Source organism: Drosophila subobscura, chromosome O, assembly GCF_008121235.1.
Source record: "Drosophila subobscura isolate 14011-0131.10 chromosome O, UCBerk_Dsub_1.0, whole genome shotgun sequence".
NCBI classification, from domain to species: Eukaryota; Metazoa; Arthropoda; class Insecta; order Diptera; family Drosophilidae; genus Drosophila; species Drosophila subobscura.
Genome location: NC_048533.1, coordinates 19,322,230 through 19,337,712, shown reverse-complemented (window position 1 = coordinate 19,337,712; position 15,483 = coordinate 19,322,230). Strand labels below are relative to the sequence as shown.

At 46.2% G+C, this 15,483-nt stretch overlaps 5 protein-coding genes across 7 annotated transcripts; 4 read left to right on the top strand and 1 right to left on the bottom strand.

The window, feature by feature from the left end:
- The first annotated feature begins 3,211 nt into the window (after positions 1 to 3,211).
- On the top strand, positions 3,212 to 5,508 carry LOC117896611 (scaffold protein salvador). The gene is made up of 3 exons (XM_034805044.1): positions 3,212 to 4,086; positions 4,152 to 5,090; positions 5,152 to 5,508. The coding sequence occupies exons 1-3, from the start codon at positions 3,311 to 3,313 to the stop codon at positions 5,204 to 5,206; spliced, it is 1,770 nt and encodes a 589-aa protein (XP_034660935.1). The 5' UTR covers positions 3,212 to 3,310; the 3' UTR covers positions 5,207 to 5,508.
- A 1,209-nt stretch (positions 5,509 to 6,717) lies between these two features.
- LOC117896614 (cystinosin homolog) lies at positions 6,718 to 9,914 on the top strand. 2 transcript variants are annotated; one of them, XM_034805048.1, is made up of 9 exons: positions 6,718 to 6,853; positions 8,117 to 8,256; positions 8,313 to 8,412; positions 8,466 to 8,642; positions 8,697 to 9,057; positions 9,114 to 9,322; positions 9,379 to 9,458; positions 9,511 to 9,613; positions 9,749 to 9,914. In XM_034805048.1, the coding sequence occupies exons 2-9, from the start codon at positions 8,220 to 8,222 to the stop codon at positions 9,846 to 9,848; spliced, it is 1,167 nt and encodes a 388-aa protein (XP_034660939.1). In that variant the 5' UTR covers positions 6,718 to 6,853; positions 8,117 to 8,219; the 3' UTR covers positions 9,849 to 9,914. The 2 variants fall into 2 exon arrangements, with proteins under 2 accessions (XP_034660939.1, XP_034660940.1); XM_034805049.1 differs by having other exon boundaries at positions 6,727 to 6,853; positions 8,104 to 8,256.
- A 381-nt stretch (positions 9,915 to 10,295) lies between these two features.
- Positions 10,296 to 11,310, top strand: LOC117899123. The gene is made up of 3 exons (XM_034808916.1): positions 10,296 to 10,397; positions 10,453 to 11,032; positions 11,299 to 11,310. Exons 1-3 carry the CDS (start codon positions 10,354 to 10,356, stop codon positions 11,308 to 11,310), a joined length of 636 nt encoding a protein of 211 aa, XP_034664807.1. The 5' UTR covers positions 10,296 to 10,353.
- Positions 11,311 to 11,450: 140 nt separating this feature from the next.
- On the top strand, positions 11,451 to 15,002 carry LOC117896613 (cellular tumor antigen p53). 2 transcript variants are annotated; one of them, XM_034805046.1, is made up of 8 exons: positions 11,451 to 11,597; positions 11,699 to 11,800; positions 11,875 to 11,911; positions 11,977 to 12,003; positions 13,754 to 14,063; positions 14,123 to 14,372; positions 14,427 to 14,848; positions 14,913 to 15,002. In XM_034805046.1, the coding sequence occupies exons 1-8, from the start codon at positions 11,560 to 11,562 to the stop codon at positions 14,933 to 14,935; spliced, it is 1,209 nt and encodes a 402-aa protein (XP_034660937.1). In that variant the 5' UTR covers positions 11,451 to 11,559; the 3' UTR covers positions 14,936 to 15,002. The 2 variants fall into 2 exon arrangements, with proteins under 2 accessions (XP_034660937.1, XP_034660938.1); XM_034805047.1 differs by lacking the exons at positions 11,451 to 11,597; positions 11,699 to 11,800; positions 11,875 to 11,911; positions 11,977 to 12,003 and adding an exon at positions 13,625 to 13,683.
- Positions 11,972 to 13,376, bottom strand: LOC117896612 (putative gustatory receptor 94a). Its single transcript, XM_034805045.1, has one exon. The coding sequence runs from the start codon at positions 13,224 to 13,226 to the stop codon at positions 12,012 to 12,014; it is 1,215 nt and encodes a 404-aa protein (XP_034660936.1). The 5' UTR covers positions 13,227 to 13,376; the 3' UTR covers positions 11,972 to 12,011.
- Positions 15,003 to 15,483: the final 481 nt, after the last annotated feature.

Sequence of the window (15,483 nt, the reverse complement as noted above, 5' to 3'; positions counted from 1 at the left end):
ACACCCCCACCTCAGAAGGGAAAATGTAAGTAAAGTTGCTATACTACCATAATAGCATATACTAAGTAACGCATCCTTTTTACTTACAGACAATCCTCACATTGCGAAGAGGGTGCAGGCGAGCAAAGCCAAACGCAGAGACGAGGCAAACGCCCGGGTTAAAGCTGCGGAGGCCCGTGCTAGGGCAGCTCAACTCAGAGCTCGTGCAGCAGAGGCACGCCTTAAGCAGACCCAAAATGGCGCCGCAGCCACCGATCGCGCCCCAGCCACCGTTCGCGCCCCGGCCATTAATGACGACCCGGGCGAAAGCGATAGGTCCCGTGCCGGGATTGCACAGGTTTTGGAGGATTTTGCCAACTTGACTCGAGATGAGCAAATCCTGCTAATTGCAACAGTACGGGGCGCTAATAACTCTCATTTTTAATAAATGTATTACTACGAATTAGTAAATATGTATGTTCATTTAAATATATAAATAAACATATACATACATACATATATATGCTTGTGTGATGGAAAGCCCAAAAACGCGGGCGAATATTCAGAGAAAGACAAAAACTGTCGAATTTCGCTCTGGCTGGTTTGGTGTTTGATTTTTTGTATCAATTTATTATCAATTAACTATTTTATAATTTGTATATTTATATTTTTGATGTGAGTGAGTGTTTGTGAATTAGTCTGTGTGAAGTGTGCTTAAGGTGTGCGTTGCAGCGTGCATGTAAATACATACATATACATATATTTACGCGCTGATTTTTTTATTTAATTATTCATTTAACATATTATTGGGTGATCATAGTGTAGATTAATATTATAATTTACGATGTCGTCCGATACTAAAAAAGACAACAGAAAAGCCGGTAGGAAATGCATTATTTCTTCCTGTCTTTGTGGTTACAGAAATAGTTCGTCCGATTTCCCTGCGAGGGTTTGTTCGGTGAGGAGGGCACGAGCACACCCCCACAATGTCTGGACGTTGATATGCAATGACTGCACCATCAAGTGGCCCATGCGACACCAAGCCAAAGCCTGTTACGCGCGGAACCCAGCAGAACGCAGCCCTCCTCCCGCCCAACCGACCGAGGGGCGCTGCCGCATGACGCGCGGCGCGATTAACCGAACCGGTCGCGAGCATGCAGGAAAGATAGATGTTAGGCTAATATTCGAGGAAAATTAGAACTAAACACAACTAAACTAGAGCAACTATAGCTAAGCAAGCAAAATTATCAAAGTCAAAAATTAAATTAACTACGGGAGAGGTAGGCTAGTATAAGAGATTTAAGAAGAGGAAGGGAGTGAGTCGAGGATATAATGTGATAGAGAGAATTATAATCCGAGCATAACACTCTAAAGGGCTCGTGCAAGGCATAATTCGATCTACACATTGGAAGGAACAAAGGAATATAGTTTCTAGTGGGTCTAATGGGAATCGTAAAGTTTACGCGGCTCAACAAGTCAGGGCTGTCTACATCCCCCTTGATCAAGTTGTGCATAAAAATTACACCAAGCATTTTTCTACGACTAACTAAGGATGGAAGATTTATTAAAAGAAGTCTACTACGGTAGGATGGCAGTCTCACAGTTGCATCCCAGTTGAGGCCCCGTAGGGCCTCAGAAGGGAAAATGTAAGTAAAGTTGCTATACTACCATAATAGCATATACTGGACAATCCCGGAGCTGTTATTAAACTTCAGCAACCTTCAGAATCAGATAAAAAATAGAAGAAGGTTAAAGTTCCCAAAATAGCTTCATTCTGGCTATAATAACGAACCATTACCTCTCAGACGAACACGCCCGTTTAGCAGCCACTTTCCTCAGCCGCAAAATTGCAGAACTACTTCAGAACTTCAGCAACCTTCAGAATCAGATAAAAAAAAATAGAAGGTTAAATGTGGCATGTGGCTGATCAATCACCTCTCACACCAAAATGTCCGTTTAGCAGCCACATTCCTCAGCCGCGCACTGCACGAGGCTTGTGGTCGCGCAAGAGACAGTGAGCAAGCTTTGGTAGGTTTCTGGATGAGGTGTAGCCACTGAAAATAAATTTCTTCAACTGGCTGATTCCACTCTGATCATTAATCGGGGATCTGATAGTCTATTTGAGGACATGTATCATGACATGAAAAAAGAACAACAACAAACAATATTCTAGAATAATTTATTTAATTTTAATCGTTTAATTAATCTTTGTAAGCGGAGTCTATTTTCCCCCCGAACGACACACCCTTTTTTACTTTATACACGCAATGCAATAACTACTAACAAGAGCTCTTTTTAGTTTAAGTTAACCATTTGAATTTGCATTCAAATTTATATTTCAGCAGTGTTTGTATACCTAAAAATGGGGATGCCACCTCGGGCAAAAGAATAGAATCCGTGTGTATTTTTTTGAATGTTAGTATTTTATGTTAGTATTCCGCAAGGTAAAGTCAGTTAAGGTAAAAATGTTTTAGGAATTAAGTAGATATATAAAATGAAATGAATAATGAATTATATTTGAAGATTTAAAAGAAGAATGAAAATGGAGTAGAAATCCTGAGTTTGGGTGGGACGAGTGAGGGCGGAAGAGTGGGACCAGCTTTTTGTAATGGGAGCGCTCAACATGTTAAACGCTCATGGAAGGGAGGGACTCGCGATGGTCAAATAAGACACCGACTGACCCAGCCGAAGTGAGTGCCAACGTAGACGCGTGTAAAAAAATGAGATCTGTCCGTTACACACGAGAAAGTCGGTTTTTTGTTGTTAAATCTGTCCCCTGGCTATCGGGTGGAAAACACCCCTGACTTCCCTGAGAGCCAGGGGGGAACGATAGACCAGGGCGGCAAAGAGGCGGATCATAACAAATTGCATCATGGACGGGTCTTCCTACGTCTCCTTCCTTTTTCCAGCGTGTATTCGCTCTTGTCGCCTTTCTGTGGCCATACTGGTCTTACGTTACATTCTTACGTTTTATTATAATCTATTTTTTGTTATTACCTTTTAGTGTGAATCTAATTTTGTAAGCAATTTAATAAAAGGAAGAATGAAAACTAGCCGACCTTGTTGAGAATTGGCGCTTAGAGCCCTAACTATGGTAATATGAATCAGAATATAGAATCCAGGAAAATGTTGTGGAGTTTGGTATGGTTACGGTATATTTTGAAAATGAGTAGGTATACTTAGGTATATTTTTGAATGTTATGCTGCATATTTGATCGAAAAATCCGCGGTCACACTGACCAGCAGGCGCCGCCACGGGCAAAGGAGGAACAAAGGAAGGGAAGGGGGACAATAAATAGTAGGCACAATTCTCGCAGGATCGCCGCGCTGCATGAACTATTTAACAATTTTGCTGTGCAACCGAAAACCGACGATGCTCTCGCGCCGCAAGGAGAAATCCCAGGCACACAAAGAGGGCGTGGTGGGCAAGTATGTGAAGAAGGACACGCCACCGGAGATACCGGTGATCAATGTGTGGACCAGCGATCAGCGATCCAAGAAGAAGACGCTGCAGCGTTGCGCCAGCACCTCGCCCAGCTGTGAGTTCAAGCCGCGCAGTTCCAGCACCAGTCGCAACACGTACTCCTGCAACGATGCGCAGCCGGACTACTACCATGCGCGTCGCGCCCAGAGCCAGCTGCCGCTCAATCCGCACACGCACGCCCACCATCCACCGCTGCCGCCGCTCCAGTACCGCGCCAGCAGCAACCAGCTGCAGCTCAGCCAGGGCAGCAGCAGCAACTACGTGAACATCGAGCAGATTGAGCGCATGCAGCGCCAGCAGTCGTCGCCGCTGCTCCAGACTCCCACCAGCGGCTTCCAGCGCAGCTACTCCACCACGCCGAAGCACTCGCATCCGCACATGGCTGCCGCCAGCTATGACGCGGAGCAGGGGCTGCTGAGCGCCTCCTATGCCAACATGTTGCAGCTACAGCGCCGTCCCCACTCTCCTGCCCACTACGCCCTCCAGCAGCAGCAGCAACAGCAGCAGCAGTCACAGCATCAGCTGCATCAGCAACACGCCTCAACGCCGTTTGGGTCCACTCTGCGATTTGATCCGGCTGCCATGTCCATCAGGGATCGACAGCCACGCTATCAGCCGACAAGGTAACCGTAGGGATTACTTTATACTTCCCAATTCATACTTTACGCTGTGCTCTCTCATTCCACAGATCTCCAATGCAACAGCAGCAGCAGCAGCTTCAGCATCAGCAGCTGGCTGCACACTTGGGCGGCAGCTACTCGAGCGACTCGTATCCCATCTATGAGAATCCGTATCGCGTCTCCTCCATGCGTGCGACCCAGTCGCAGCGCTCAGAGTCGCCCATCTACAGCAACACGACAGCTTCGTCGGCCACCCTGGCGGTGGTGCCGACACATCACCATCTGACGGTGCCTTCGGGCGGTGGATCGCTGAGTGGCAGCGGGCGCGGCGGCAGCTCTGGCAGCATACGCGGAGCCTCTACCTCAGTGCAATCTCTGTACGCCCCACCACCCACACCGCCGGCCGCTGTTGTGGCAACCACTGGCGGTGGTGCTGCAGCGGCGGGCAGTGTGAATGGTTCGCTGCAGAAGGTGCCGTCACAGCAGTCGCTCACTGAGACCGAGGAGCTGCCGCTGCCGCCAGGCTGGGCCACGCAGTACACGCTGCACGGGCGCAAGTATTACATCGATCACAATGCCCACACAACGCACTGGAACCATCCGCTGGAGCGTGAGGGTCTGCCCGTGGGCTGGCGTCGCGTGGTGTCCAAGCTGCATGGCACATACTACGAGAATCAGTACACGGGCCAGTGCCAGCGCCAGCATCCGTGCCTGACATCCTACTACGTATACACCACATCGGCGGAGCCGCCCAAGGCGATCATGCCAGAGGCATCGATGTACGCACCGCCTGCCCACACACACAACGCCCTGGTGCCGGCCAATCCGTATCTGCTCGAGGAGATACCCAAGTGGCTGGCCGTCTACTCCGAGGCGGACTCCTCCAAGGACCATCTGCTGCAGTTCAACATGTTCAGCCTGCCCGAGCTGGAGGGCTTCGACAGCATGCTGGTGCGTCTCTTCAAGCAAGAGCTGGGCACCATTGTGGGCTACTACGAGCGTTATCGGTGAGTGGCCCGATTCGTTGTCGCTCCGCCATTTAAAGACTCTCTTTCATTTCGTTTACAGTCGCGCTTTAATACTCGAGAAGAGTCGACGCGCCGGCCAGAACCAGAGCCAATAGTGAAGCCCGAAGACGACTGACACACACACACCCACAGACCGGATACTCGCCACTCCGCTAGAGACCTTAGTTTATCCTACGATCGACCCCCCATTAACTTATTTAACTCCCATCTAAAACCACATACGAAATCAGTGCCTTAAACAAGACATTTAACGATGTAAAGAGCCCGAGACCGAGATCTACAGCCAGATAAGGATCCATTTGACCGTTTCAGAACGAGAAAAGAAATGTTTTACGTTCGCTTTTACCCTTTTTTGTTTACTGTGAATTGAGCTTTGATTTGCTTTGTTTTGTTGTACTTTGTATTGTGCAAATTAAACAATATTTTTGTATGCTCAAATATCCCGAATGAAGCAGAATGAAATCAGAGCCAAAATATCGCCATCAATGGGAGTCTCTCGGTGAGTATCTGATAACTGAAGCACCCCCAAGGGAATCGTATTGGATCCGACATACCCTGTGCCCTGTTTCGTGCCAAGTTGTTGCTGCCTTTGGCTTGCACAACATTCCACATTTCAGCACTGCCAAGTTTTTTTGCTACGTTTGCAAAAATTTATGCATTTAGCACAAAGTTTTTTTGGCAAACACAAAAAAAAAAAGAGTTTATAGAAAGTGAATCTCTTTATCAGCGTTGGGCAGGTTTTGGTTTTTTTCAAACCAAAAACCCCTTATCTGGACACGCAATTTATGTTGTTTTTTGGTACAGGAAATTCTTGTGCATTCTCTTCTGCACTTTTCCCTTGTGCGCTACGAGTCGATCATCAATGCGCCGCGTCATGTGTGAACAGTTTTGAGAATCTTTCGTTTATTTATACTTTTTGTTGTGGTTGTTGCTTTAATCAAACTTGATTAGTGAGTGCCGTAGACGCAGACCGTTATCAAGCACAACCCAACAGACGCATATAAACATTTTACTGCTGTGTAGTTCTGCAGTTTCCGCCAAACCTCTCGCTGTCTCTCTCTATCTCTTACTGATAGCGCAAGTTTTTTCGGCCACATTATGGTATTTATATCTTGTAAATCGCATTTTATGCTACACAGACATGTGACCTGTTGCTTAGAGATTCGACGTTTCCCTGGCCGTACCTTTCTACCCAAAAATGTACGATCTTGTGGCGGTTCCTGCATATTTATAGACAGTTTGGGGCACCCTTTTAAATTGATGGAGAGGTTTTTCAAGTGCAAAAAAAAAGTAACACACAAAACCAGAAACGAGGGTTTGGGGTCTTTTTGGATACCCTTTTTGATCACATTTGGATCAAAGCTAAGCAAAAAATGCAGTGATTATATGGAAAGGGACTTATGCACATTAAATAATCATTTTGTATACCCTGCAAAAGGTTCTCCCCTCCGCAACAGCCAAGCCATGCCAATCGGTCTGACTGTTCTGGCTGTTTCGCTCTCGCTCACGCTCCAAGTGTTGTTGTTGTTGCGCTCTGTCGCCGCTAACTGCGCAGCGACTGCATGGCTTGGGCTCCATTTATACGTATTGGCCTGGCCGGGGACGCGCTCAGTCGCTTGACAGTCTCACATCGTTCGCTATCGCTTGGGGCATTCACTCGCATCATCACCATCATCCAGCCCAGGCCACATCAGGCCTAATTGTCGTTTAAACACATTGTTTAACTTCTGTTTAAACGGTCGGTAAGTGGCAAGTGAGATATTCGCTGATTACTAAGCAAACAGTTGTCGCTTCTGAGCGATCTTTCGGCTGCGCTGCATTATTTCAGCTCTCGCAACTCGACCATTTGATGCCCCACAGTTACGGCCATGTGTGTGGAGAGTGAGTGTGTGTGCTATGATCTGCTTTCGAAGAGACATCAGTGAAAGTTCTAATCCGGCTGCAAGAGACAGACTTATAAACAATCGCTAAACATTCGCGCTACCCTCCCTTGAATTATTTATTTTGTGTCTTTTGTTTATTTGTATTTACACAATTGGCCCGCACGTGTGGAGTCGAGTGGAGTGTGGAGTGGTCTTCTTATCAGTGCAATAACTCTTGTGTAATATATATTGAGTGTGGAATGTTGGATTAAAAACAAAGTTTATGCTCTGGGAACTGCCACAAAATTAGAATTATTTCAACAGAATGAGAACCTAATGAACTTTTCAATTGATGCACAAGAAATCGTATTAAATTTCCGGTGAATATTGAACAAGACAAAGCGCTTAGTAAGTGTGTTTCTAGTGAATCAACTAAAGACTACGCCCAGGGTAAATCACATCTCCGCCTGTGGCCATTGCATTGCTCAAGCCCATGGCTGGGATTGGCGTCATTTTAGTGGTTGGCAATAATTCGAATAAACCGTTTGACACTATCAGCGCGGGCCATTGATTGAGATAAGCCAGCCATTCTGAAGGCGGCTCGACTTATAAATGCCTTGTCATGTGGGACGCATTATAAATACCCAAACCCCCGGTCCGGTCCCTCTATGAGGTGTAGTACTTGGGGTGGAATCAATTGTGTGTGTTTTTATGGCCATGTATTTCCTCCTGGATGCCATGCAACTCGCTCGAGTGCCGTGCAAAAAAAAACACAGCAAGAACAACAACTGTTTGCTCTAATTGCCAAGCTGTAACATTGAGTGCGGGAACGGGTCGGCACTGTTGAAGGTTGCCTGCCCCGCAAACTGTTTTTATCTCGTACAAAATTGTTAACACGAAAGTTGTATTAAGAGAGAGAGATAGAGGGACACACGCACTGGAGTCGTACCTAAAAATAGATTATAAAAATGTAAATCTAATCATTGTGATTTATCGCGATCACTGAACTGAAATCAGTGAAGAAATTTACATATCACAATTGATTGCAGAACTCCCTTTGTTCTCCCTTTTGAGTGCATTCCTCCGGTTGATTGCAGCAAATGAAAACTAATTCAATTAAATCAATTAAGTGCCTCCTTTTAGTGCGTAGTCATCGATGAAAATGCCCCTTTTGGTGTGAGAAGTCATTGGAATAATCAGTTGATCAAAGTACTCGCAAACTTCTGTGGAATTCTGTGCAATCAGAATGAAAACCTTTTTGGCCCTACTCTGCTGGGCAGCAGGTAATTAATTGTTACAAATCTCCCTTTAGTTTTTTAACTTCTCTGTGTGCCGACAGTTGCCTTGGTAAATGGACAAACCAGTCGAAGCCTAACAGTCGACTCCCATGACATCACCGTTCTGCTGAACTCCAACGAGACTTTCATTGTCTTTGCCAAGTGAGTTTTTTTTTCCGAATCGAGAGCGTATTTTCTTATCAAATGTATTCCAGGGAAGATCTAACAGCGCCTGTGAGCGTCAGACTAGTGAAAGAGCATGACGATCACTTGAACTTGGATCCTGAGTCATTCATCTATGCAGCGGGTGCAACTGGCAACCAGACGGTGGTGATAACCGGCCTAAGGGCTGGCTATGTGGCCGTCACAGCCATCGATGCTGCCAACGAAATGTGAGTCCATTTATCCTTTTATAACTTTTAATATTTTTGTGTGTTCTGCTGCAGCATTGAGGATGTCTATCTGCGCGTCACTGTGGCCATGTCGAAGGGCCTCATCTACACCTCCATTGTGTTTGGTTGGGTTTACTTTGTGGCCTGGTCCGTCTCCTTTTATCCACAAATTTGGATCAACTTTCGGCGCAAGTCGGTGGAGGGTCTCAACTTTGACTTTGTCATCCTGAACATTGTGGGCTTCACCCTCTACAGCATGTTCAACTGCGGCCTGTACTTCTTTGACAGCATGCAGCAGGAATACGAGAGTCGGCATCCGCGTGGCCTCAATCCGGTGATGCTGAACGATGTGGTCTTCTCGCTGCATGCCATGTTTGCCACCATCATAACAATCGTTCAATGCTGCATCTATGAGGTAATAATTGAAACGAAACGAACTACATTTTGCAACTATAATTTGGCTTTTTGTAGCGCGCTGGTCAAAGGGTCTCGTGGACGGCCTACTCCTTGCTGAGCGTCTTTGCTGTGGTCGTCGTTGTGTCCGCCTCGCTGGCCGCAGCCTCTGTGCTCCACTGGCTGGACTTTCTCTACTACTGCAGCTATGTGAAGCTGGCCATTACCATAATCAAGTATGTGCCGCAGGCGCTCATGAACTACCGCAGGAAGAGCACAGCGGGCTGGTAAGTGTTGCAAATGATTCCCTGACTGGCGATTCTTAAACGAATTTAACTTGCAGGAGCATTGGCAACATTCTGCTGGACTTTACCGGTGGCACGCTGAGCATGCTGCAAATGATTCTAAATGGTTTCAACTATGGTGAGCTCGGAATTAAGACACTTAATCGCACCTTAAGACACTTTTCTTGCAGATGATTGGGCTTCGATTTTCGGGGATCCCACCAAGTTTGGCCTGGGCCTGTTCTCGGTGCTCTTCGATGTGTTCTTCATGCTGCAGCATTATGTGTTCTACAGGTATTTAGGGTGTACGAAATGCATAAATGAATCATTTTAGCTGCGTGCTATGCACATCGTTGTAGTTTGAACTCATTGAAACTTGTACACTGATCATTACTGTGCTGTTACCTTACCCTTACTCTTACCTTGCAGGCACTCGAGCAAGTCCTCAAACTCTGACCTCACCACCGTCACAGAAGCCACAAACCAAACACCCATCGAGCCTAGACACGAGACTACCGAGAAATATTAGTAGAGCTTTAATATGTCCGCTGTAGTCGTAGTTGTAGTTGCTATTTGTGTGCCTATTTATATTATTTAATTTTGTATATTGTCGAATTTGTAAATACATTTTTGCTTTAGTTCTTTCATACATTTATAATAATTGGAATCCAATCATAATTCGTCTTCTAACAGCTAGTAATGTTTGTTATTTATAGCACAACTCCCTCGTACGTGAGAGTGAAAAGACGTTTCTCTCTGCATGCACCAAGAAAAGTGTTTTTAATTATCCTCAAACTATGCAAACAGCCAAACAGATTTCAATATTAAACAGAACATTCAAATGTAACGCTCTTTCCACTGCATAAGCTCAACGGGAATGCCATATCATTGAAAAACCCACAAGTGTGGGTTTGTTAAAAAGCCGGTATATTTAGGTATATTTCTGAGGGTCAGGTGGTGTTTGTTATCGATAGCTCCGCGCTTAAACTGGACAACTGGCCATAGTTGGCTTAATCTTGGATCTTGGATTAAAAATGACGCTCAGGCAAACATCTTCGCTTACACTGACTGTGGAACAGTAAGATACTCTTCATTAAATTAAACTCCACGTATATAGCTTGATATTTTGCCAGAACTGCAGCTGGTGTCTCACGCACCAGCAGCCAAACAATTGTACAGTTTTTCGGCAACGAGCAAATTGGCTGCGCTAGTCAGATTTACCAGGACAGCAATGGCTTTTTAACAAACGGATCACAGTTGATAAGCTCCAGCACCGTTTCTCAAGCGGCATACACCTCCTGGACTCCTTGTGTGGGCGTAGGAACCGCGGCCAGTGTGCAGCAGCAACAGGCTTCCGCGGACACCTGGGGGCGAAATGTTAACTTTGGTGGACAGCATATTTATAGCAATGAAGCATATTGTAACAACAGTGGACAAATGGCCTACAACAATGCTGATGTTTATGGAAACTCTCTCGGCATGTCGCACGTGCCGCCCCACATTATTTTAGCTCCTGGTGCCGTAGCAGGCAGCGATTTCCAAGGCGAATATTTTAATAATGGCGGACAATGCACGAATAACGGAGAATATTCTAGCCAAAGTAACCAAAACACTAACAATTATAGTGATGTTTACGGCGGATGTTTGGTCACAAATTGTGTCAACAAAAATAATAACGGGATCCAGAGCTTGGCTCGCCCTACTGTGGGCGAAGTAGGAACAAAAAACACAAATGCTACTTTCGTCTCTGGCAACGCTTTACAACACGCTACCAACGTTGGACTAAAGTTGATTAATTGTGACCCACTGGCTACTTTTATTTGGTAAGGACTTAGTGAGTGACTAATTTACAGTTAACAGTTAAATTTAAAACGCGCACGTTTCGCTGAACCGATAACGATAGCCCATAGGCTGTGTGTGCATCGAATTGCATGTACGGTATTTTAAATTTTGCTCTTTTTGTTCGTTGACCTTTTTAGTTGTCAACATAATTTAGAAACAATGACTACTTGGTGCTGAGACTCCTAACTAGCTAGTAATATCAAATAGAACATAAAAATCGGGGAATATGATTTAAGATGCGGTATATTTTTAAAACGAGAAGGTATTTCGGTATTTTTCCGAAGGGTTAATCGCTGATAATATTGTTTTTGTTTTGTTTATGTTTATTGCGTTTTATATATAAACCGCAAATTGTTGGCTACCGTGCAAGCTGATATCTGGTTAAAGGAGTGCCAGGAATGTACATAGTTTCAGCCATGTCCTGGCACAAAGTGAGGTAGTTGAAGTTATCAATGCAAACATGTTCCGAGCCGGGCCATGGCTGGAAATTTTATTTACTTTAATTTACTAATTTCCCTGTCACGTTTTGCATCACAGCGAGGATTTTAATGCTGACACCGCTGAGAACTCCGTGGGATCAACTGACTCGAATGGGGAGGATGGGCACATCATCGAAGAGCCCATCGAGGCCACCGACTTGTAAGTAGCATCCCGCCCACAGGTGGTTTGCGGTCCAACTAATAATTCGTGTGCATGTACTCCTGCTTTCACAGAACCACGGAACCGATGGCCTTCCTTCAGGGACTCAACGTAAGTGATAATACTAACCTCCAAGATTAATGGTGCATTAAACAACTTTCTTTTATTCTGTGCAGTCGGGAAATTTGATGCAGTTCAGCCAGGTGAGTGCCTAGTACATTCTGAAGCGATGCGACAAGTCGGCCTGGACGAGGATCAGCAAGAAGCTAAAGACGGCGGAAAACACATTAACGATCAGCTGCATGTCCAGCTCGTACAGACCCATTGGCTTTATCTGGAACTTGGAGACGGTCACGAGGAGGGTGAAACTGTGGACAGCCTGCCGGTATCGGCAGTCGGCATGCTTCAAGTTCATCTCCTGCAGTATGATGGCTGTTCTCCTGGTTGCCACGAGCAGGTTGTTGCACAGCTGTGCCAGCATGTTGATCTCAGTGAAGGAAATGAGCAGAAAGACGAAATTAATGAGCGCTCCCAGCCCATCGTACGGCTTGTCCGCAATGAATGTGTCCGCCAGGGCATAGTACTGGCTGTAAAATCCCACTGTGATGCCGAGTAGATGGCAGATCAACGACAGGATGATCGACAGAGACATGAGCGACAAGTACTTGTCGCAATGCACGTAGATCACCATGTAGCGGCCCGCCAGCTTGTCCAGTTCGTCTGCCAATGCGTAAAACTTCTGCATGCGATAGAACGGAGTGTTGAGCTTCAGCTGATCCTCCCTCTGCATCAGATTCACCTGCTGGCGCTGCGACTCCAATCTCACATTGAGCGCTTTTACGATCTCCTTCACCACAATCATGGCTCCAAAGTAGCAGTTGTTCAGCAGATTTGAAATTATCAGCGGCAGCAGGCGGTACACGGTCCAAATCAAACTCGCATCCGGCTCCAGTCGCCGCTGCTGCAGTATGAAGGCCGTCTCCAGTATCAGGGGAAACCCGACCGACTTGAACATGGCCATGCCAATCGATAGAAGGAGCGATGCGTTGTCCAAATGGAACATCTTGAGCGTCTCAAACAGCGGCACTCGACTCATTGTCATCGCCACAGCGTCGTTCATTATCATTTGCGTGACGTAGTTGATGACAGCCACTGTGATGTTCATGTAGCCATACAGACTCACAGCATCCCGCAGGTTGAGCTGCCCCTGCACATAGTCCTGGTATATCTGATGCCCGTAGATGCCAGTAAAGGCAATGGCCCACAGCATGGCATACGCCAGATAGGCCTTGGAGAGCTTGAAACGTTGCCTGCTGCGGCTGTCATACCGATTGGCCAGCAGTCCAAAGACAGTCATGAACACAATCAGTGTAATTGTTAGTATTTTCACCATGCGCCTGTGCGTAACATCTATGGCAGATGTCATTCTGTTCCAGCGCCAAAGAATGACTAGTCCAAGCGTTCACCGTATATTCCAGCCTAATGGCTGCTTAATTGTTTTTCCACTATCGAGCTGATGCCATCTGCTGGGACACTATCTGAAGGCATCGCGAGGCAGTTGCTTAATGTTTGGTGGTTGAAAATCAACTGAACTTTCGCTCAGGAACGGTGGGGCAACTCTGCCCGACATTCCCCGTGTGACTCAGCTGGCAGACACGATTGTGCATGCAGCAATTTCATAAGAGCGATACAGAACAGAACAAAAAGTGTGCGCTGCATGTGTATGGGCCGATCCGTGTAAAAAAAAGATTACAGCAAATAAGTTGCACAAACTTGCGAAAGACTAGAACAAAACTAATTGACGGACGAGCTGCCCTCAGTCGAGTCGATACCTGTCACCCAGTAGCAACAACATGAAGCTCTATCAGCTTTACGAACGCAAAGTGTGATCCGTGCAGCTGTTTGCCTGATTCGTTCTCCCCCATTAATTGCCTGTCTTGTTCTCTCTTCTAGCAATCGGTGCTGCGCGAGATGATGCTGCAGGATTTCCAGAACCAAAGCAACAGTTTGCCCAAGCTGGAAAGCCACAATATTGGCGGCTACAATTTCAGCATGGTGCTAAAGGAGCCGCCCAAGTCGCACTGGGTGTACTCGCATATAACGAAAAAGCTCTACATACGCATGGACAAGACATTCAATATTGATGTGCAGTTCAAGGCGTTAATGCCCATACAGCCGCTCAATCTGCGCGTCTTTCTTTGCTTCAATAAAGACGTCAGCGGTCCGGTGCTGCGCTGTCAGAATCACTTGAGCACAGAACCAGGTGAGTGGGCAACTCTGAGGAACATCCAGAATGCAGTTCTAATTGCCATTGCTTTGCAGTTACCAATCAGAATCAGAAGATGCGCGAGAGTTTGGTGCGCTGCGAGAACCCAAGCACCACGTACTGTGGCTCGGCCCAGGGCAAGGGCATTTCGGAAAGATATTCGGTGCTGGTGCCGTTGAATTTGTCCCGTTCGAGTAGTCGCAACGGCGGCTACGTGCGCCAGACGCTCGCCTTTAAGTTTGTCTGCCAGAACTCGTGCCTGGGCAGAAAGGAAACCAGCTTGCTCTTTTGCCTAGAGAACTCCAGGTGGGTGAGCTGTCGCGCGCAATGGTCCAACGTTCATGCTCTCTCTTTTTGCAGTGGTGATATTTTGGCGCAGTATGTTATGGCTGTGAAAATCTGCACGTGTCCGAAGCGGGATTGCACTCAAGACGAACGCCACGCAAATGTCAGAAAGCGCAAATCGTTGGCCCCATCGGACATTGAGGAGGATGCCGATGTGAAGCCGGCGAAGGCACGTCGTCGTACCGTGTCGTACAAGCGCGATGTGAAGGATGAAACCGAGAGCAATGACAGCCATGACACGGAGCAGCAACTGCCCATCGATTGGCAGGTGTCGCGCACCCCAGACGGTGAATACCGCCTGGCCATAACGTGCCCCAAAAAGGAATGGCTATTGCAGAACATCGAGGGCATGATCAAGGAGTCGGCTGCCCAAGTGCTACGCAGTCCGACCAAGCCCCATCTGCGCAGCTATGCCCACAATTTGTTGGAGCTGAAAAGTAAGTTTCGCTCGCACATCCCGCATTGACAGACATTTTCATTGATATTTCTATACAATTTCAGAACGTGCCTTTGATCTGCCATGACCTGATGCCTGGCTAATGAAAGTCTGACAATGGTCCAAGCGGATAAGCTACTATTTAATTATAAGTACAAAACAAAGTGATTCGAGGAACCACAACTGCTTAAGTTCAAAGAAACTCTGCACTTTCGTGGAGAGTAAAAGTGATACAGAGAAAAAAGTAACATTATGGCTAAGAGTATAAGTTCTGTACAGATTTCTAGATTTATATTAACACGCAGGTATGATTTATGCATAACGTGTACAAATATTTGGGTAGAAGACCCACCAATGTGAATTAAAAATGTTTTAAGTTGATCAATTTGATGTCGGAAATTAGAGGTTCAACCAGAGATCAAATTATGCAAACGAAGAAGTTTAAGGTGTAATAATATTGTATAAATTATGTACTTAAATGTGGCATGTAGGATTGTAAGTATTCAGGGACATAGGTTAAGGTTTTCTTAACTTACAAGCGAGCATCAATCATTCTTGAATACCTAATGACATCTCGACAGTGCGCATGGTTTAATTAATCTCCAGGCGAGGCCAGGCCCCTGCCTGATGTTTCCT